Source organism: Ceratotherium simum, chromosome 16 (genome assembly GCF_057802395.1).
Source record: "Ceratotherium simum simum isolate JZ-2026a chromosome 16, ASM5780239v1, whole genome shotgun sequence".
In the NCBI taxonomy this organism is placed as follows: Eukaryota; Metazoa; Chordata; class Mammalia; order Perissodactyla; family Rhinocerotidae; genus Ceratotherium; species Ceratotherium simum.
In genome coordinates this window covers 56,528,749-56,551,438 of record NC_141915.1, presented here as the reverse complement: position 1 = coordinate 56,551,438, position 22,690 = coordinate 56,528,749, and the positions used below count along the sequence as shown (strand labels likewise).

The 22,690-nt window shown below is 39.1% G+C and overlaps 1 protein-coding gene across 3 annotated transcripts; it reads left to right on the top strand.

Annotated features, from left to right (window-relative positions):
* Nucleotides 1-9: 9 nt before the first annotated feature.
* Nucleotides 10-22,690, top strand: ACOX1 (acyl-CoA oxidase 1). Of its 3 annotated transcripts, none has more exons than XM_004432776.3 (14): nt 10-280; nt 556-715; nt 12,167-12,327; nt 14,216-14,323; nt 15,535-15,654; nt 15,799-15,914; nt 16,752-16,921; nt 17,874-18,036; nt 18,484-18,674; nt 18,942-19,121; nt 19,256-19,361; nt 19,516-19,659; nt 19,803-20,009; nt 20,663-22,690. In XM_004432776.3, the coding sequence occupies exons 1-14, from the start codon at nt 172-174 to the stop codon at nt 20,711-20,713; spliced, it is 1,986 nt and encodes a 661-aa protein (XP_004432833.1). In that variant the 5' UTR covers nt 10-171; the 3' UTR covers nt 20,714-22,690. The 3 variants fall into 3 exon arrangements, with proteins under 3 accessions (XP_004432833.1, XP_004432834.1, XP_087297769.1); XM_004432777.3 differs by lacking the exon at nt 12,167-12,327 and adding an exon at nt 4,982-5,142; XM_087441643.1 differs by lacking the exon at nt 10-280 and adding an exon at nt 4,982-5,142 and having other exon boundaries at nt 578-715.

Sequence of the window (22,690 nt, the reverse complement as noted above, 5' to 3'; positions counted from 1 at the left end):
GTCTCTGTCTCCGCCGCGGCCGCTCACGCGCCGAGGGACCGCGGGAAGGAGAAGGGGCGGGCCGGGGCGGGGACTCGCGCAGACCTGGGGCGGCTCTTAGGGCCGGGCCTGCGCTGGAGTTGTGGACACTCGTTGTCGCTGTCGCCGCCGCTGCCTCTGCTGGCCGTCACCATGAACCCGGACCTGCGCAGGGAGCGGGCCGCCGCCAGCTTCAACCCGGAGCTGCTCACGCACATCCTGGACGGCAGCGCCGAGAACACCCGGCGCCGCCGAGAGATCGGTGAGGGTGTCGCGCTGGGCCTCCCTCCTTCCCCGAGCAAGGCTGGAGACTACCTCGATGAGGAGTCGGGGGACGCTGTGGGGTGTAGGCCGCAACCTCTGGCCTAGCTTTAGGGGAACCCGGACAACCACTTCCAGGGGCCGCCTGTGGCGGGGGTGGGGATCGTCCATCCCGAGAGGGGACCTGTGCGTGCAACTCTGAAACTAGCTGTGATTAAGGGAGGTGTAACAGAGCCTTGAATTTCTGTCTCCCTTTTGATGCTCTTTAACTCCCAGAGAACCTGATTCTGCAAGACCCAGACTTCCAGCATGAGGACTTGAACTTTCTCACTCGCAGCCAGCGTTACGAGGTGGCTGTTAGGAAGAGTGCCAACATGGTGAAGAAGATGAGGGAGTTTGGCATCGCAGACCCTGATGAAATCATGTGGTTTAAAAAGTAGGTATGCCTTGGTAACTTAGATCAAGTGCCTAAACCCAAATTTTAAATCTTTGGTCTGTGGTGTCCTTTTTCATCGTGCTTGGGGTTTGAAGACTCAAACTGCACATTTTTACGCCACTTGAAAGTTATATCTGTGGAAAATAATGTTAGTTTTGTATTTAAGCCGTTTAAACGGATGACATTTGTAGAATGCTGATAATTAGTGTAGATGCTGCAATTTTCATTCTCAAGTATTGTACAAATTCTTTTGCCCAGGCATCTCAATTTTGAGTGATTTAAATGTACAATGACTTAGTTCTTTGTTAAGAAGAAGGCCTGCTAAATTTAGAAGCTGAATTCGGAAGGATTTTTCCAGTTGCAAGATCTAACATTTAAATATTTTGGAGCAATAGCAGATTGTATTTTCATATGATAGTGTAGCTCTTGAGTTTAAAATAATGGAAAATATGGGATGGGTGAAGAAGAACATGTGAAATCTCAGAATGATTATAAAGTAGTCTAAGAACCAAGCATTGTTGAATCTGGTGACAGTATTTAAATGGATTTCCTGCATATGAGACCTCATAAAAACATGCCTTGGTCCTAGGGCTAGAAAGAGTATGTCCTTTTTCAGACCATCCGTTTTTTGTTGTGTTTTTTTTTTTAGTTAGAAACGAAGTATGCACTTTTTTTGGTCTTTATGTAAATAAGCACTCTATAATTACGTGATCTTAATACAAGATTCCTTTGGGCTATAGCATCTTTTACACTTCCCATTTATTCCTGGGCATTTCCTCTTTTAGGTTTCTACATTTTAGAAGAACTCCAATATTTTCATCAATAAAGATTAAATAATATGAATGGTGTATATTCATTACAGGCTCTGCCTTTCTGTAGTGATGGTTATTTCTCCCTTAGTGTCTCTAATACATTTTGTATCTAATTATTTTCAGTCAGACCTGGTTGTTATTGTAAAGGTGAAATAATTTACTCTGGCCCTTAGTACCATCCTCAGAACTCCTTTCCATTTTGGTTATAAATATACAATTTATTTATTTTTGGTAGCCCAAATAAGAGTACTTACTAACTTCCAAATGCTCTTTTTTTTTTTTTTTTTTTTTTTTTTTTGGTGAGGAAGATCAGCCCTGAGCTAACATCTGTTGCCAATCCTCCTCTTTTTTGCTGAGTAATATTGGCCCTGGGCTAACATCCGTGTCCATCTTCCTCCACTTTACATGGGAGGCCGCCACAGCATGGCCTGATGAGCAGTGGTCAGGTCCGTGCCGGGATCTGGGCCTACGAACCCCGGGGCAGCCAAAGCACAGCCTGTGAACCTAACCACTCTGCCACCAGGCTGGCCCCTCGGAATGCTCTTTTTTATTTTTAAAGTTTGTAACTCATGGCTGTGTAGATATTGAGGTAGAGTAACTCCTAGAAAATTATGTTTCTGAATTACCTGAGTTGGGTTTGTAAATTTTAAAAAATTAGTAAGATTTTGTTTTCCCTTAAAAGGACATGAAAGATTTTTTGTTTTGTTTTGCTTTTAAATGGTTGATGCAGTGTTTCAGGATCTGTTAGAAGATTTCATAATCTGTGATAGTCCATGTAAGTAACCAGACTGGAGTGAAGTCAAGATGAAATAGAACAAAGTTCTTTATGTGGGTTAAAGATCAGTGGACACCAGCCAGTTGTTTTATTTATCATTTTTCATGATACAGACCTTGCTCTTTGGGAAGTATAAAGTACAAACTTCAACACACCCTCTGACATCCTTCCAGTATCCCTAGAATGTGACAGGGAGATCAACTTACGTTAGGGAAGAGGGTTGAAAATTAATCTTGGCAAATAACTGAATGCGTTTGAGTCTAAGCCTGCCACCAGTTGTAACTCACACGCATGTTTACACAGTTAATTAAGAAAGTTAACTATGGCATACCATTAATTGTGAGATGCTTCGAATTTCTTAAATGCTAAAATTGGGGGGAAGGAGGGATGCTGGAATTGACGAAATACAGTAATATTTCTCTTCCTGGGAATTTTGGGCATTTCCTGGTCTCTTACATCCATTTCTCCTATCACAAAATAAAATTCATATATGAGAATATTTTGAAGTTGACTGAATATTAGTAAAATACTTTGAGATTTCTCCACTTGAGCGGTAAAATAACTGTTCTCTCCAGTCCTTGAGAAAATAAGACCTTGCTTTTTCGGGAATATAAAAGTTGTTTCCCTGGTCTCCTTTCCTGTAATTTTGTCTTTTAAAATTCTAATGAGAATCGGTCATGGTTTTGTCGTCCTTAGGTTTTTAAAGCTGGTTCCTTGAAAAGCATCTTTAGGAGGGATTAAACATAATTTAAAAATAAGCACTCAGATTTTGTTCTTGAGTTGATTTTCAAGTGGCCTAAAAAAAAAATCTCAATATGTTTCTTAAGAAGATAAAGATTTGACAGTCTTTATTTTCTGTCACATATTTTTCCCTCTCTGTTTCGTAGAATTATTTTGTGTCAACAGCATTATTTTTTAACCCAGAGGATTTGACTAAGTTGCTCTCAGCTTTCTTAGTTCCATCATTGGAATAGTGTCTTATATTTCCACCATTTTGAGCACTTAGATTACTGCTTTTATTTCTCAGAAGTTCTTGTATGTTCATGTCCTCTCTACTTATGAAAGGAAATAGAAGGTAGATAAATACTTGTTGGTTTTAGTGAGACAGGATTGTTACAAGAGAATGCTGTGGTGACTTGCCTTTGAGAGAATAATTTCTACATTTGTCTACTGAATCAGGTTTTGGCTCCCACACCTCAGTGAGGCGTAGGGTGTGTTTCATGAATGCGTTACTTCTCTGCCATACAGCAGCAGTCAACTGCTAATGGGAGTTACTAAGAAACCGGTTACCTCGCCTCTTCTGTTCATACTCCTCCTTTCCTCTTTCTCCCGCTATTCAGTTTAAATGAACATTTGATATTGGTGTAAAAATCTAGAATCTCAGGGTTAAAAAGCATTCTCAATATTGGCTCCTTGGATTCTTGAATTTATCCCCAGCATCTCTGAAAGGTGATCTTCCACCCTAAACCCATGCCTGAAAACCATCAGCAGCAAAGAAAATATTTTTTACTGATGCTAGTGAGCAGCTTCTGTTGACGTTCACATACGACTTAGAGCACAGAAGTCATTCCCTCTGATGGACTCTGTAATGATTACATTAATTCATTTTGGTTAATTAGAAATATTAATAGCTAAGTGTGTACACGGAGAGAATTGTTCACAAGTGGATTATGATTTATTAAGATAGAAAAGAAAATGGGATAATTTGTGTAGTACTTATTTAGAAAATAGGACAATAAAATGATATATTGTGTTTACTGTTGTCTCTTGTTTCTTTTAAGGTGGTGGCATGGTTTCAGGGCCTCCTTAAAAGTGAATTGGAAGCCTACCCCCTCCTTCCTTTACTTCATGCTCTATTTGTTGTACCAATCACAATTAACTGGTGGTGACACAGCTTCCTATTCATCCCTTGAGAAGTCATGAAAATCAGTTAGATGGCATTTATTTGGTACTTTAAGCTCTTTATATAGATAGAACAAAACAGACCCCTATAAAACCTATAACATACCCGAGCCAAGGCTGACTAATGTAAGTTGTATTTTGACTGTTTCACAGATTCTGTTTTATGAGAATATAGTTATAGACTGAATTGTATTATGATTAGAATTCCTTTAATCTGGAGTAATGTTCAAAGACCATTAGAGATAAATTTTTGACATGCTCACATTACCATCTGAAAACTCTATCCTGAATGTTTGCTTCAGTTATCTAGGGAAAGATAGCTTAAACTATTCTTCTTCTGGGAACTTTTGTTAACAGCACTACAAATGAAGTGTTTGTGGAGTTCCTTTTGATTTTCGAAACAAACAAGTAAAATCTAAAATAAAGTAAAACCAAACACACACTCCCAAAAATCCAGCCAATCAAACCAACAAATAACTTCAAAACCAAAAACAAAAGGGGTTTTTAGGCTAAAACATGGGTAGAATTTGCTTCCTGGATTAAGGATAGAATTAAAGAGTAATTCTAGCCCTGACGTGACTAGCGGGGAAGAGATACCACTAGATTCTGCTGTTGGCCTTTTGGGTAGTAAAATGGTAAATTTTACATTTAATTTCATAAGAAAGGGGTTCCAGTTTTCCTAACCTTCCTCCTGAGGGCCATGCTGTTTGGCAGGAGTGGGTGGTAGAATGCAGTTTCTAGAGTAAGGCTGAGCTCCTTTTCTTTTCTCTCCTGTAGACTACATTTGGTCAATTTTGTGGAACCTGTGAGCCTCAATTACTCCATGTTTATTCCTACCTTGCTGAATCAGGGCACCACTGCTCAGCAAGAGAAATGGCTGCATTCATCCAAAGGACTCCAGATAATTGGCACCTACGCCCAGACGGAAATGGGCCACGGTTAGTCCAGGTTTGAGGGTCAGTGGGTAACCCGCCTCAGGACTTCAATTAACAAATGACTCCTGGCATTTGTTTTTTTCTGCTGCTACGCATTTGGGATTTTGTTTTTAAATTGTTAAATAAAATTCAGCTTCTCATTTTCTCATAGGTCAATTCCTCATAAACTGGTCCAGGACTCTGGCTTGAAACATCCTCTGTGTTATTTCTTAAGGGCTTTTACCGTTGCTGCATTTTAATGGATGTTGAACAGTTTGGAAAGATGGGGTTGAAAACATGGCAAAATTGTCTTGGTGTCTAATTATTAAAGACTTTGTTGGAAATGTTTGAGAGTATTAATGCCTCAGCAACATCTGGAAGATGCCTTCCTGCTTTAATCAAGTTAAAGATGTACAAGTCCATGATTCTCTTCATTTCACTTCAGCAGTCTTTTTATACGTTGTTTCTGTACATGTCCATGGACTTCATATTGCCAGTAATTTGGGGGAAATTGTTCATAAATGCCTGGCTACTTGCAAAAAGTTTTGTGTTTGGTCTTAATGTGAAATAGGTTTGTTTTCATAGGCAAGGCCGTAGGCAGGTTTGAGTGTCTTGAATTTGAGCTGCCCAGTCTCATTCCTAATTATCATAATGCTTCCATTATGTAAATAAAGGAAACTAAAGAAAGAGAAAGAGGAAGGGATGCAGATCAGGAAAGTTCCATTTTTGTGTTTGATTTGGTGCTTTTTCATTTGTGAAATGGTTTAAGGAAATGTTCTTTATCATAGTCCCCGTGAGGACTGCAGATTTGGGTGGTGATATGGTGTCATGAACACCCTGCCAAACACCCAAGACTTGAGCTTCAGGTTGGCCAAGACTGAAATAAAAGCCTGAAGAAAGGCCTCCTAAGGGAAGGAAGATAACACTCATCCAGTCTTCCTCTCTTGGAGAGACAGAGTGTGTGTGTGTGTATTTTGTAATCTTGAAATAGCTTTGTGGTACAAAACCCTTTTTTTGTTTTAGTATTCATTGTTGTAGAATTTATTTGACTTAATAGTCGTACTATTCATAGGAGGCATAAGATGTAAATTATTCTGAGGCTAAATGGGTCTGATGTGTATATCTCTTGTTGGTCTGATCCTTTTGCTTCTATTTCTAAAGTACATTGCAAATATATATTTGCCCTAAATTTTGAAAGAGAGAAAGAAACGAGAACTTGCACTTTACTGGTTTGAGGAGCCCAGAAATTGGACTAAGGTCTTATGTTGCTCTGGGTGAGTTTGCACTTGTTAGAGTTTTCTTTCTCTCTCTCTCTCTCTTTTTTTTTTTTTGTGAGGAAGATCAGCCCTGAGCTAACATCTGCCAATCCTCCTCTTTTTGCTGAGGAAGACTGGCCCAGGGCTAACATCCATGCCCATCTTCCTCTACTTTATATGGGATACTGCCACAGCATGGCTTGACAAGTGGTGCGTCGGTGTGCGCCCGGGATCCGAACCCCGGGCTGCCGCAGCGGAGCACGCACACTTAACCACTGCGGCGCCAGGCCGGCCCCAGAGTTTTCTTTCTCTTGTTGCTTCTGTTTTTTGGAGATTTTCTTCTGTTTGAACCAACTTTGTCTTAATCCTGTAGTTTATTTTAGAAAACAAAGTTGTAAGATTAGGTCTTTTCTCTTGCTGGAATTTTGTCAGTTCACATTGGTGTTAGTTGTGCTTTGTCGACTGCTGTTCTTTCCCAAGGTAGCCAGTCCGTTTGTTGGTTAATTTGCTGTGGGTGACAGTATAACCTTGTATAGAATACATAAAAGTCCTTCAACATCAGAGAAACTAGCAGTAGAGCGCCTTGTACAGGAGGATGATTTGGCGATTTAAATTCTGAGTCTTTGGAACATTGATTGGTCAACAGCGATTATCTAAAGTGTTCTCACAGAATTGGCTGTATGTAACTTAGAGTTTGGGATTCTTTCACCTCTAGGTAGCTGCTGAGAAGTGAAGAATCTCAATATTGCTCAGGCTCCTTCCAGGATCCTCAGGCATCTTAAAATTCAATCACCTGCAGAAAGTCGCAGTTACCAGTTTTCTCTCTTCTCTCTAGGGTGTGTCTTCCCTCCTCTAAATACACACCCGTCTGTATAGGCACACAGATCCCAACACACATTTGGTCTGTGGGTCTTTGAGCTGTAATCAAAGGTGGAGGCCTAGGCTGAGGAAACCTCCCCTCCCTGGGTTTCTAGTGTTGAATGGACAGTGTGTGGAATGTGGTCCAGCATTAATAATCCTGACCATACATTTCTCCAGGTCACAAAGCAGGTAGTATGTTTGGTCTTCACAGATAGTCGTTTCATGTTCTGGCCACTTCGTAGGGACTCTTTTTGCCTTGTTTTATATTATTATTATTAATATTTATTATTTAGGAAAATAGAACTTATGTAATACATAGTTATCAGCCTTGAAGATGGTGCCGTATCTTTGCAAATTCCCATCATTAGTACTCAGATATGAAGTAAAGCACCTTTCTTCCTTTGAAACTTGAAAAATAGATAGTATACTTGATGTTGTAAATCACTAATCACTCTCCCCCGTCTCTTCACTGCTCTGTCTCCCTGGCAGTCTCCTGATCCCTTTTTCCTCAAGTGATTCTCTTCCCCTATTGGACTCCCCATGAGTCTTGCTCCCTGGGTATTTGGGCTATTCTAATTTCCCCACTATTATTAATAACAATATAAACTTCTTTACAAAAACTGTGTCCTTTGGGGTTATGCCTTTGGAATATCTTTCTCAGAAATGAGTTACTGCATTGAAGGAAATGAACATTTTCTAGCTTTTGTTGCATAGTTGAAGACTCTTCCTGAAACACAGAACCTGTTTCTGATATCTTTAGCAACTTATTAGTGTACTTGTGTCTCCGTAGCCCCATCAACATGGTTACTGTGTTTTTTTTGTTTTTTTTGTTTGCTTCTTTAATATATATATCTAAGAGTTCAAGTTTTAATTTTCCAGTGCTAGTGACCCTGGATGTTATTACATGTTGTGGCTTAACTGTCTGCATTTCCCATGTATAAACTGGGTTTTTCTCCTTTGAGTATTGATTGAATAGAATCTGCATATTGATCTTATGATTACATTGTATCCTTCCAATATTTTTTCTGTTGCCTTCTGTTTTGTTAAGCATTTTGGCCTTATGTGTTCAATGCATCCTTCTCTGAGTAGGTATAAATTTTCTTCTTCCCATATCTTGGATGATGACCTTCTATTTTCTTCCAGTTTTTTTTGTTTGATTTGTGTTTAATGCTTTGACTTTTGTATGATATAGAGTGATGAATGAATCCCATACTGTTTTTATGTTTATTAACTAGTAGCTCTTTTCCCATTGTTATGTTCTTTCTGGTTCATCTTAGTGTTTTATAATAGTTTCAATTTATTTCTGGAACCTTAAATATATTATATTGTTTTGTTTCTTTCTTTGTTTTTCTCCTAACATCATAAACTTTAGCTCATTGTTGCTTTGTAAGATATTTAAAAATCTGGTAGGATAAGCTTACTATTGTTAAATTTCAAGACATATGTATTTGGTATTCTTGCATACTTATTCTTCTAGATGAATTCTGATCTCAATTTGTCAAGTTCTAAAATATACTCTACAGGAATTTAAAATCCGTGTTACATTAAATACTTGTATTTTCTTGGGAAGTATTATCTGTATTTAGTCCTCTCAGGCAGGATTTAGCGATTTCTTTCCTGTTATTCATATCTTTTTTTTTTGGTGAGGAAGATTAGCCTTGCGCTAACCTCTGTTGCCAGTCCTCTTTTTGCTGAGGAAGATTTGCCCTGAGCTAACATCTGTGCCCATCTTCCTCTATTTTATGTGGGACGCCTGCCACAGCATAGCTTGATAAGCGGCACGTAGGTCTGCACCCGGGATGCAGAGTGCACGAACTTAACCGCTATGCCACTGGGCCAGCCCCTATTCGTGTCTTCTTTTATTCATCCTATTAGGATTTATATTTTTTTCCTAATTAAATCTTTAATATCCTGAACTAAACTATTTAACAAATTTTAAATATTTTGGTGATTTTGTAAATTGCCTTTCTCTTTATTGGGGTTTCTAGTTAAATGGTCCTAATGGATAAGAATGCAGTGATTTTTGTTTTTCCTTATAACCTACAGCCTTTCTAAATTCTTTGTTATTGATGATATTTTGTTGTTTTTGATTTCCTAGGATTATAATCATGCTGTTGATGGAGATGCTGTTTTGATTTCTTCCTTTCTCTTTCTTAATTATTAATATTAACAATATTAATATATTGTTAATCTAATCATTTTGTCCTCAGTATTGGCCGCCAGCCTTTCCAGCCCCGTATCCTGTAGAAGGAGAGACTGGGAAAGCCTTTTGGTGTTCCGGTTTTAAAAGAATTGACTCTAGCACTTCACCAAGTAAAATGTTGATGCTTTGTAATTTTAAAATTATTTTAAAATGATATATAATCTTTATCATGCATAACCACCTTTTTACAACAAATACTTGGTTTAAGTAAAAAAAACTATTCAGGTCACTTTCTCCTTGTAACATTTCTGAATTTCATCCACTTCTGAATAATCCTTATCTTAGTCACAAGAGACATTTTTCTCCTCAAAACATTCTTCAGTCTCAAAACAGTTTCTGATTGTAGTAGTTTTACCCCCGCCCTACTAAGTGTATGTTGTGGTAACCCTTGGTTTTCGTCATTATTCCATAATACAACACACTGATATAAACCCCTTCCATGAATCTGATGGGATGCTTTGGAGGGGCCTTTCCTTCACCAGGAATTGCTCTGGTTTCTAGTAATGCAAAATAGCCTTTCAGCACTAAAAGTGGCTGGTCCCAGGCCCCAGTTTCCAGTCCTAATTCAAAGAATTTTCTCCTTTCAGGTCCTAGGCTTACATTTATTTTTTTTCTGAGGCACCATTCTTTTAAAAACTGGGGACAGTTGGGGGCCAGCCCGGTGGCGTAGTGGTTACATTCACATACTCTGCTTTGCTGGCCCGGGGTTTGCAGGTTCAGATCCTGGGCGCGGACCTATGCACTGCTCGTCAAGCCGTGCTGTGGCGGCATCCCATATATAAAATGGAGGAAGATGGGCACAGATGTTAGCTCAGGGCCAGTCTTCTTCAGCAAAAAGAGGAAGATTGGCAACAGATGTTAGCTCATGGTCTATCTCTGTCATCAAAAAATAAATAAATAAATAAAATAAAAACTGGCGACAGTTGACATTCCTGTTTGTGAATGAAAGGCACTCTCTCATCCCATGTGTTTTTCTGAGGATTTCAGTGGAAACTGAAACTTTTCTGTTTATTTCGAAATGATTATAGGTTCATAGGAAGTTGCAAAAATAGCATCGAGAAGTCCCGTGGACCTTTCACCCGGTTTCCACCAGTGGTAACATCTTACAGGATTTCGCCTTGGATATTTCCAAGGATAGCTCTGGCTTTGGCTTAGTGTCCTCATTGTAGTTCTCAGCCTGGGTTGCACTTGTACCGTGGTTTCCCAACCAGAAGACGTGATTAGGTGATGAGGTTCTTGTCCTTGTTTGGCCATTATCTTTTTGACCTGAAGGCAATTAACTCATCTCAGCTTTAATTTCTTTGTAGAATGAGGAAGTCATTCTACAGTTTATGTGATTGGTTAGCTGAAAGCACAGCCACCTGGTTAGAAGACATAATTGAGCAGCCCTTGTCTGAGCAGTGTGCCCTGGTTATTTCCCTCTTTACCTTATATGTAACAAACTGAGAGATTTTAAAACTGAAATACTGTTTAGATTCATTTCTAAGATAAAGAAAGTAATAAGAACAATATAGAGTTGATTAATTTAGAGCTGAAGTTAAATAGAATGCCAGTAATATGGAAAAATACAAAGGCGTGTAAAACTTTCCCTTAGAAATAAATTGACACAGAAGTCTAAGGCACCTGCCAATTTTAAATGGAAAAGAATGACTTTAGGAAGTGGATTTAAAATGACTAAAACTAAGATGTTTATTATCACTGGTAATAATTCCCATATAATTGTACTGAAGAGCTTGTTATGCATGAATCTGTTATTTGTAATTTTTATTATGGTCTTCATTAGAAGTTGCATGTCTTTTTTATTTCAGAAGTTAATTATTGGGATGAAGAGCACTGTCAATTTTTGTATTATTGTTTCAGTAGAGCATGGCTGGATATTTGTGATGAATCTGAATAAAACGACCAGATTTATATAAGGAATGTGGATCTATGCTGGATGTTTTATGGACAAACAGAAAAGATTCCAGCCTGGAAACATTATTGAAATTGCATCTAGGAAAAACTTTTGTCTGGGGGATCATATTGTCACTCTGAGAGAACTAAGTTCTCCTCTCTCACCTTCTCATCAGAGTAAATCACTGTACAATTTAGTTAGTTAGTTAGTGAGGAAGATTAGCCCTCAGCTAACATCTCTTGCTAATCCTCCTTTTTTTGCTGAGGAAGATCAGTCCTGGGCTAACATCTGTGCCCATCTTCTTCTACTTTATATGGGACGCCGCCACAGCATGGCTGCATAAGCGGTGCGTCAGTTTGAGCCTGTGATCCAAAGCCTCGAACCCCGGGCTGCTGAAGCAGAGCATGTGAACCTAACTACAGCACCACCGGGCTGGCCCTGCACTGTACAATTTAAATTCTCCATACCATACAACCTCTTCAGATTTTTATTTCCTTTGGTTTAATTGCAAGGCTGGAATCCTCTGCCTTGCTCACATGGTTTGTGCTGCACAGGCTTTGGAATCGGTAGCCAGTCCCTGCTAAGAGTAATTTTAGAAATGAGTAGCATACGAAAATAGTTCTCGCCAACCTAAGAAAAATGGAAATTGCCAAGAGTTTATTAAAGTAATACAGAAAGGGGCAGTGCTCTCATCCATGATAAAGTCCACCCAACTAATTCATGCTTACAGAAGACTTTTTTTCCTCTTTCCCTTGCTCTATCTGTTCAAATTGCTGATTCTCTAACACCCAATGACTCTTCTCTTAAATGCCCATCTTTGGTATTTCTTCAAAGTTTTGTGCACCGAGGGCGGCCTGAGCCTCTGGATCTTCACTTGGGCATGTTCTTGCCCACCTTGCTTCACCAGGCAACTGAGGAACAGCAGGAGCGCTTCTTCATGCCCGCCTGGAACTTGGAGATCATTGGCACTTATGCCCAGACAGAGATGGGTCATGGTACGGTGCATTCAGTCTACCTTCTGGGTCGGGTGGGGCTCTTTGAGCTTAGCATGTATGGAGAGCCCACCATGTGTTAGCCATGGCATCTCCACATACTATGATCTGTTTAAATGAGATCTTCCTGCAGAGGCCAGGTTTTTCACATATAGAAGCCTTGGCATAGACATTGCTTTGGTCAGTGGAAATTAAAGTTTATGTTATCACAGAGATATGCTGAATATTTTTTTTCATGGTTCCCCTTCAGAAGGTCAAGAATTACAAGTTGGGCCTTATTTACTAAGTGGTTTTTCAAAATCACTGAAGTTGTATAGAATTTGCGTGCGTGTAGAATCTGAACCCATCTTTTGTTCTTCATTGCTGTCTGATTACCTTTACTACTGATACATTAATGAACTTGGACAAATTCCAGAAGAAATACAAATTAATAATATGTGTGCTCTTTGACTTGCTGGAGGGAAATGAGTGGGTTATATAACCACATGTGCAGCATTTTATAGCTTGAAGTTATTTGCATATTGATTCAGTAAAGTTCTGAAGGTAGTTTGGCCAAAGGTTAGAACAGATAAGATAAGCCACACTTCCAGGCAGTTGGTTTCAAACTCTGTATCTGCCGCCTTTCTTTTCTCTTTCCATCCCCCACCTACCTTTTCTCCTGAACTGAATTGGGCTAAAGGTGTCGTGGCTGTTGCTGTTACCATCGGGTCTGAATTGGTATCTGCGTTTGCCATTCATTTGTTTCTGGCTTCTCTGTTTCTCCTCAGATGTTTCAGAACAACTAGTCTAGTGTATGTTTGCCACTTGCTCATTAGTCCTGTACAACTTCGTCTTAATTTTATAGCTAAAATTAGGCTCTTGGTGCTGACTAGCATTTTACAGGATTTTCACAAGACTCAAGGTAGAATACTACTTGGTTCAGTTGTGCATGTGAAAACATTTTGTTATTATTTATTCTGTTTCCTATGTTACCTCTTGTTCTTCCAAAGCTGCTTCTTTGGTGAAAGGAGTCTAAGTGTCTGGTTCCTTGATTCCCACTTAGGGGAAGGTTGTGGATCATACATAAGCTGGCCATTTCTGTTCCTCAACTTGGAAGTTTCTCAGTGTTTCAAAGATAAGTGTTTAAAGAGGTCTAGCATCATCAAAGCAGTTTGGTAAAAGATTCGCAGCATTTGCTTCAGGATCAAGAGAATATCACTTAGAACATTTTTCTGTAACTTTAAATTTTGGCACATTTATATTAGGATTTAAAACACAAATCCCTGTCCATCTCTAGTAAATATATGAAACTGGGAACTTTTCCTGATCACACTGAAGAACCAGCCAGAACTAAGTTAAAGCCTGGCATTGGAAATCTGTTGGGTGAGCGTAGACCTTCTTATTGGACCTTTAGAAATCCAAAAAAATCACTGTTCCAGGAACTTCTGGGTTCCTCCTAATAGCTATATCTTTTTAAGTTCTTGTCTTCCATTCCAGCAATCATTCTGAAATAAGGTCTCAGTTTACAAGAACTTTAGCTGGAGTCTCTTCCTGTCACATGTTATATTATGCTTTGTAGTAATACAGAGGTCCAGAATGTTGAATTGGTGTGGTAAACACAATATGTATGAGTTGAAATTGGCATACTCACAACTAAGAGGTGGGTTTAAAAGGACAATTAACTTCTCTGTTAAATTCATATATTTTCAACTTAATAGGAACTGTCTGATTTAAGTATAGGAAATTATGTATCTTGGTTATCAACCATTTGTGGCTCATCTGCAAATGTTTTGTTGTCATTAGATTTTGTTTTTCTCTGAGCTACTAGAGCTTAAAGGACTGGTTGGAGGTTTTACCCTGCACCTATTTTTTCCCATATTCTCTCTGAAGTGAATGTAATTTATTTCCTTAGGAACTCATCTTCGAGGCTTGGAAACCACAGCCACTTATGACCCTGAAACCCAGGAGTTCATTCTCAACACTCCCACTGTGACCTCTATCAAGTGGTGGCCTGGTGGACGTAAGTGAATTTTTTATCATTTATTGGATATTTTGAAGATCTATTTTAAGATTGTGTTTAGAATGTAGAGCTTATATGAGAATATCATTTTGAAATATAGAAAAAAATCTGTCAGTCTTAAACTATTCTAAGCTATTTCTGGTTTCTTATGGTACATGTTATAGATATTTACACATTTTACAAAGTGCAGAGAGGACAGCTATCTTACTCAGCTTTTCTTAGTTTTTCATCTAAACATTCCCATGTATTAGCATAGTTTCCATAGTCATCATTTAAACTTAGTATTCCCTGTTTGGTTAGTCATTTCCATATTGTCAAGCATTTGAGTTGTTTCAAATTTTTGTTTTAAATAGCTTTGACATGAAACTTATTTAATATTATCTTCCACTCTGAGTTATTTTCTTAGGATGACTATTTCAGATAGGCGTTAGTGGTTGAAGGATTTTGTTATTCATATTATATATTTCAATATATGACATTAAATTTTGATAAGAAAAAAATCTAGCATGCAAAAAAGATAAATATTTCTGGAGGTACTTACAAAAAATCTGTTGAAGCAGCTCTATCCCATAGAACTTTTTGCAATGATGGGAATATTTTCTGTCTTTGCTGTTCGGTATGGTAGCCACTAGCTACATAATAGCTATTGAACACTTGAAATGTGACTTATTGATTGGGGAACTGAATCTTTTATTTAATTATAATTAATTGGAATGTAAATAGCCACATGTAGCTAGTGGCTACTGTTTTGGAAAGTGCTGCCTTAAGAGAGAAAAAGGCAGTAATTTAAATTAGTGTACGTACGGTTATCCTAAAATTTTCTTTATGTAAATGAATGAGAAATAACTAGAAAAGAAAGTAAAGTTTTCTTTTTTTAATGAAAGATTGCTCTCAAATCAACACACTGTACACCTTAAACTTACTCAATGTTATGTCAGTTATATCTCAATAAAAAATTTATAAAGTTTTTATATATATAGAAAAATGAAGGATTGCTTTGCCGAAATTCAATAAGTTTTAATAACTATCAGCTTAAGTGGATTTCTCTCTGAAAACTTGATTTGGTGCTGTCATAAGACAGACTCTCTGGGCACACTTATTGATAGAGTCTAGCATTATATTTAACATATGCTTTTTCAAACCCCTCTTTTGTTTCTGTCCTTTGAAAATTGAAGAACATTTGCTCACTTCTCTCCTCTTTGATGTTGCAGTTGGAAAGACTTCAAATCATGCAATTGTTCTTGCCCAACTCATCACTAGGGGGAAATGCTATGGATTACATGCCTTCATTGTACCTATTCGTGAAATTGGGACCCATAAGCCTTTGCCAGGTTAGAATTGTTCATCCTATGTTGAGATCAAAAATTAAACTGATCACTTTCTTCTGCAAAAAGTAGAACAAACAACTCAAGAGGTGGGGGAGAGCCAGGAATTGTGAAACAAACATCTTGTGACTTTTCTTTCATCTGTGGTAGGCATTACTGTAGGAGACATTGGCCCCAAATTTGGCTATGATGAGATGGATAATGGCTACCTGAAGATGGACAGTTATCGTATTCCCAGAGAAAACATGCTAATGAAGTACGCCCAGGTATATTTAGAAAGAAAATAGGAGCAGAGGTGTCAAACACGGGAGTTTCGATGGCTGTTTATAATTACGGGGTTAGAAAGGTCTGTTTTTGGGGCCGGCCCCATGGCTTAGCGGTTGGGTACGCGCACTCCGCTGCTGGCGGCCCGGGTTCGGATCCCGGGCGCGCACTGATGCACCGCTTCTCTGGCCATGCTGAGGCTGTGTCCCACATACAGCAACTAGAAGGCTGTACAACTATGACATACAACTATCTACTGGGGCTTTGGGGGGAAAAAATAAATAAATAAAAAATTTTAAAAAAAAGAAAGGTCTGTTTTTTTAGAAGGTAATAACATATTTTTACTTCTGATGCTTCTTTTATTATGATAGTCAAATCAAAAGCAGTTGGCAGGGGGGCCGGCCCCATGGTGTAGTGGTTAAGTTCCATGCACTCCACTTCGGTGGCCCAGGTTTGTGGATTTGAATCCTGGGTGCAGACCTACACCACTCGTTAGCCATACTGTGGCAGCAACCCACATATAAAGTAGAGGAAGATTGACACAGATGTTAGCTCAGGGGGAATCTTCCTCAGCAAAAAAAAAAAAGCAGTTGGCAGGTGTGAAGAGCATATCCTGGTTTGCTAAACCAGTGGGTCTCAAACCTGGCATGCATTAGAATCACCTGGAGCACTGGTTAAAGTAGGTCAGGGTGGGGACTGAGGTTGTGTAGTTCAAACAAGTTCCCAGGTGATGCTGATGCTGATGCTGTCATTTGGGGGGCCACACTTTGTGAATCACTGGCCTGAATTGCCACTTTATTTTAACAAAAGGAAGCATCAGTCCCACGATCTTTTTCCAGGTGAAGCCTGATGGCACGTACGTGAAGCCTGTGAGTAACAAGCTGACCTATGGGACCATGGTGTTTGTCAGGTCCTTCCTCGTGGGAGAAGCCGCTCGGTCTCTGTCTAAGGCTTGCACCATTGCCATCCGATACAGCGCTGTGAGGCACCAGTCTGAAATCAAGCCAGGGTGAGGCTGGAGCCTGAGATGGGCTCAGTACTGAAGACCTGGCTCTCACCCCATTCAGATATCAAAGTTCCCCAGTGTAGTGTAGAGCAGACCCATTGGCTATGCAAAATTAGCTAGGACAGCAGTGTACTAGGCCTACAACTTAAAACCTAAACTTCCTTTTCTTAAGTGGAAAGATGAGAATAACCACCTTATTATTTTTAACCGTCTAAGAAAAACTAGTAATATTACTTGAGCTCTAGAAATGAAATGTTCAAAACACTGAAGGCAGTTTGAAAATTCTGATTGCTAACAACTGCAAATTCGATATGGTGAAAGTGACATTCAACTTGACTCCCTGTTGTGTTCATGACCATAGTTTATTCCTGCTACTGCCTTTCACTTGGGCATGACTCCTTATAACCTTTTTACTCTTAAAGAAAGAATAAAGAAATTGATAAGAGCAGACCTTCTTAGACTTCAAATATTTAACTCTCTGCATTGGGTCTTCTCAAATTGTGGTCAGAATATAGTTTATTCAGTCATCTAGTGGGTTAGACCTCTTTTACATTGCCTTCCTCCTGCGAGGTTAACTAACTTTGATTTTGTATATTGCTATGAGATAACAGTTTCCTTAGTCATACTTAGTCAAGGCTAAGATAGATATGAACTTCACAGCTAGGAAATTCTGTCTACCTAAGGCAGTTCAACATGGCGGTTAAGAGCATGGTCTCCTGTAGCCAGATAGCTTAGAGTTACATTGAGAATCTGCCACTTATTAGCTGTGTGACCTCGGGCAGGTTCTTAACCTCTGATTTTCCCCATCTGTAAAATTGGGATACTAATAGCTACCTCACAGGGTCTTTATGAGTATTAAATAAGTTAATATATGAAAGTGTTTAGACTAGAACCTGGAACATAGTAAGTTCTATATATGTGTTTACTTTTTTTTTTTTTTTCCTACATACTTCAGTGAATCAGAACCACAGATTTTGGATTTTCAAACCCAGCAGTATAAACTCTTTCCACTCCTGGCCACTGCATATGCCTTCCAGTTTGTAGGCGCGTATATAAAGGAGACCTACCTTCGGATTAATGAAGGCATTGGCCAAGGGGACCTGAGTGAACTGCCTGAGGTATGTATTTAGTCTCATTCGCTTGTGGACACCCTTCTCTTTCATATTTGCCTGTTGGACAATGTCCAGAGAAAACTAAACCTTGGGATTTCGTGAAAAGAATCCATATACTCTCAAAAGATACAGACATTTTTCTGATTGAAAGTGGATCAGATATGAAGATATGTGGGTTTTGTCTTTCAGTTTCAGAAGTACTGTACCATGTCGGTCATTTGTTAATCAAAGGAACATAAATGGTGACTTTTTGCCAAGTAGAACAGTTCAGAAGGGAATGTTGGAAATGTTATTAATTCAGGCCACTTAGATGACCATGCTTCTTCAGTTTACATACGTGACAAATGATGTTGAAAGTGACTAGCACTGTTAGGTGAGGATAAGTGTTTCTCTTTGGAACTCGGACTGTCAGCACCACCAATGTTCTGATGGCCTTGTGCTTTCCCCCTTCAGCTTCACGCCCTCACCGCGGGGCTGAAGGCTTTCACCACCTGGACAAGTAGCGCTGCTATTGAAGCGTGTCGCATGGCGTGTGGCGGGCATGGCTATTCTCATTGCAGTGGTCTTCCAAATATTTATGTCACTTTTACACCAGCCTGCACCTTTGAGGGAGAAAACACTGTCATGATGCTGCAGACGGCTAGGTGAGAGTCTTAATTCATGATTTTTCTTCTCTCTTATCAAGAGTGTTCCAGTCCTTTTCATCAGTTCCTCTTCCCATGTTTTCTCTTCACATTATATTTGTTCCTGAAAGATGTAGTTTTGCCTTTCATCCTGAGCCACTGTTTTTATCTTGTGGTCAGACCAGCAAGTATGAAATACCTGTCACATAGCTTGAAGTTGTTTCAAGAGTTTGTTTCTGTTTCACAAAAAGTATAGTTACTGAAAGCATGTGTGCTGGTGATTTTTAGGTTCCTGCTGAAAAGTTACGACCAGGTGCACTCAGGAAAGTTGGTCTGTGGCATGGTGTCCTACTTGAATGACCTGCCCAGTCAGCGCATCCAGCCACAACAGGTAGCAGTCTGGCCGACTGTGGTGGATATCAACAGCCCGGACAGCCTAACAGAAGCGTATAAACTTCGTGCGGCCAGGTGAGCTCACCCTTAAAAGCTAGAATGGGCAGCTGTGGGGGCCTCTGGGGCTAGGGGCCTGATGGAAGAGGAAGAAGGCATGAGTACTATTGATCATTTCCTCCAAGATCCAGTTTTCTTTCATTTTTTAACAGATTAGTAGCAATTGCTGCGAAAAACCTTCAAACTGAAGTGGTTCACAGAAAAAGCAAGGAGGTAGCATGGAACCTAACTTCCGTTGACCTTGTTCGAGCAAGTGAGGTCAGTGATAGTTCTCTCCCCCTCTTCTTTCTCCCGCCCTCCGCTTCCCTTCTCCCCCGCTCCCCCTCTTGCTGTCTTAGTGCAGAAACCCTTGTCACTGTGTGTTGAATCTTTTTCAAAGGTTCTCACACTCTGGTGTTTTCTTTTTATCTAGGCACATTGCCACTATGTGGTAGTTAAGCTCTTTACAGAAAAACTCCTCAAGATTCAAGATAAATCTGTCCAAGCTGTCTTAAGGAATTTATGTCTCTTGTATTCTCTGTATGGAATCAGTCAGAATGCAGGGGATTTTCTTCAGGTCAGTATTTTTAAGGTTAAGTCCTGTTTATTTACTTTTGTAGAAGAATAATTGTGGCCTATTTTATATTTGTGTATATATAAATATCTCTGTCTCTATACAGACATATATATATGTTTGTTTGCTTATTTTGTTTTGTTTAGGGGAGCATCATGACCGAGTCTCAGATTACCCAAGTGAACCAGCGTATAAAGGAGTTACTGACTGCCATTCGCCCTGAGGCTGTTGCTTTGGTTGATGCTTTTGATTTTCAGGACGTGACACTCGGCTCTGTGCTTGGCCGCTATGATGGGAATGTGTACGAAAACTTGTTTGAGTGGGCCAAGAAATCCCCACTGAACAAAACAGAGGTAAAAAACGATGCCTTTTCACCTTTTGAAATTCTTCATTTAAATATTAAGGCAGGAAAGACCTCTGAGAGTGATCCATCTGTGGAACCTTTGAAAGCTCTTGTGACCACTTCGGACAATCACCTTATTTGAGCAACAGGTTCAGAAGGGAACTGGGTCGTTCCCACAGTAAGCAGGTTTTTAATTTCCTTGAGTATTTAATAACTAATTGAAAATTTTCAAACATGTACAAAAATAGAATTCTCTAATGCACCTGCATGTACCCTTTGTCCTGCTTTAACAGCTGTCTACTCACAGCCAGTTGTGGTTCATCTGAACCCCCCCAGCCGCCCCACCCCGGGGATTATTTTGAAACAAATCTAGGGTATCAGATTATTTTATCCATAGATATTTCAATATGTATCTCTAAAAGATAAAGATTCTTTTAAAAAATTAACCACATTCCATTCTCACACCTAATTAATTAATAGTAAATTTTTTAGTATCGTGAACTACCCAGTGTTCAGATTTCCCCAATTGACTCAATTTTTTTTCCCTTAAGTTTCTTTGAATTAGGATCCAAATAAGGTCCAGGTAATTTCTCCATTAAAAGTACACTGTTTTACATTACAAGCTCCTTATCAGTTAATTTCTTCTCTCTCCCTTCCCTAAAGGTCCATGAATCTTACTACAAGCACCTGAAGCCACTGCAGTCCAAGCTCTGAAGTGTCATGACGAGTGTAATCTGTTCCAGAAAGCAGCTCTGCTCTTCTACTCCCCTTGCTCCTGTCGCTCAAATCTGTGCGGCATCTTTATCGAATTCAGAGAGCTATAGAGCAAATGATAAATTGACCCCTTGCCTCTTTTTATAAATGAAGGAAAAAAAGAACAGATTTCAGAGATTAAATGAAAAAAAAGGTGTGTTTTAAGTGCAATTAACACTGAAAGAGACCTGTTAAGCATTCAGAAAAAGCTTTAAGAAATGTCATATGACTTCCATTTATAATGCTGCTGATCCCAGTAGGCCATGCCTTTTGATAATTAGTAGAATTTAACTACTAAGTAGTTAATTATTTTCACATCTCAGTTCTTAATCACTGGATATATAAGTGTTTTTAAGCAAAGATATTTTTTAAGTGAGGTATAACCCTTCCAGGCGTTCCTGCTAAATGTCCTACCACTCCCACCGTGGGGCCTGCTAAAAAGCAGGACTGAAGAAAAGGGATTGGGGGCAGGAAACTGATTGTGAGTTTGTGCTTGACACACTGACACATTCTCTGCCCGCTTGCCCTCCTTTGCCAATGTATTGCCGTGTATCATTCCTATCTAACTATTCCTGGTGCATTTTCCCAACACAAGGATTTCTTCAACACAGGCCTACTGCAGGATCATTGTCTCGTGTAATTGGGAATTCATCTCCCGTTCGAGGAATCCCTAAATTGTCTATAGTAGCTCTACAACTGCCTTTGTCGCTAACTTCTTGGGAAGGGGTAGGTGGCAAACTTATCTCTACATGTAACTTTTGGCAGCTGATCGGACCTCAGTCAGTGGTGTTTGCTCTCCTTTCCTCTGAAGAAAGGAGCAAAAAGAGTCACAGTTCTTTCTTAGTAGAGTAAGTGTAGGGAGAGCTCTCGGTTACGGTTATTGTAACTTGGGTGACCATATTAGCTGGATTTTCTGAAACAACTCAGATTTCATATATTCTGTCATTTTGGCGTAAGCCATTAAAATGCTTGGAGGGTACAGTATCGGGCGTTAAAAAAATAAAAGCATCACTCAGGTTTCCTCTTACACCCAGGAGTAGCACAGAGATGTCCTTTGACAAACCATGTTCTGATTTTTGGATGAGAAAATATAATCATTGAAACTATGGCTAAAGGATAAATGGAAGTTCTAAAGAATTGTGTATCTGGGTTTGTTTTCAGTATGTTTCTAGGAGCTTTATCTGAATTGCTAAATTGTCCTTTCAGCTGAAATCTAATTTATACAATCATTCTATATTTAAAGGTTAACATGAGTTTTTTTCTTGAAATCAATGTAAAACATGTCACTTGATTTTTTTTTTTAACCTGTTAACTATTTGTGTCTGTGATATCTGCCTCATGAAACCAGTTGTTCTAGAACCAGTTGTTGAGAAGGTAGTATAATTCAGTGAAAATGTAATTCCTATCTTGAGACCTGCCGTAAACTCTATCCCAGTGGAACCAGTAATATGAGACTTTTAGGTCCAGCAGAAATACTATCTGTTGACACAAGCCTTAATCTTTCTACCAGGAGAACTAAGTAATAGTTGTGTTAAGACTGAAGTGAAAAGCACTCTTTGTTAATCTCATTTGGGTATATCTTGACAGTAGTTTGGATTCTGGGAAATAACAAAAAGTAAATTTAAATTTCTTAACATTGACCTATTAAATGTAGATTTGTTTCAGAATTAGTGGTTAAATACCTTATCCACAGATGCATATCTGTGGGTCAGGATCTAAGGGTGTTTGAAATGACACCATGCCACCTAATCCAACTGCATAGATCTGAGATCTGTCTTTAGCAGATGTGAACTGGATGTAGACATTACATCAGTCTAGCACCTTGAGTTTTATTTAAAAACTAAATCTGATATTTGATACTATTTTTATTAACATTGGAATATTTTGTCATGAACTTTATTCACTGTAATTAAAGAATAAAGATATAGTAAAACCTCA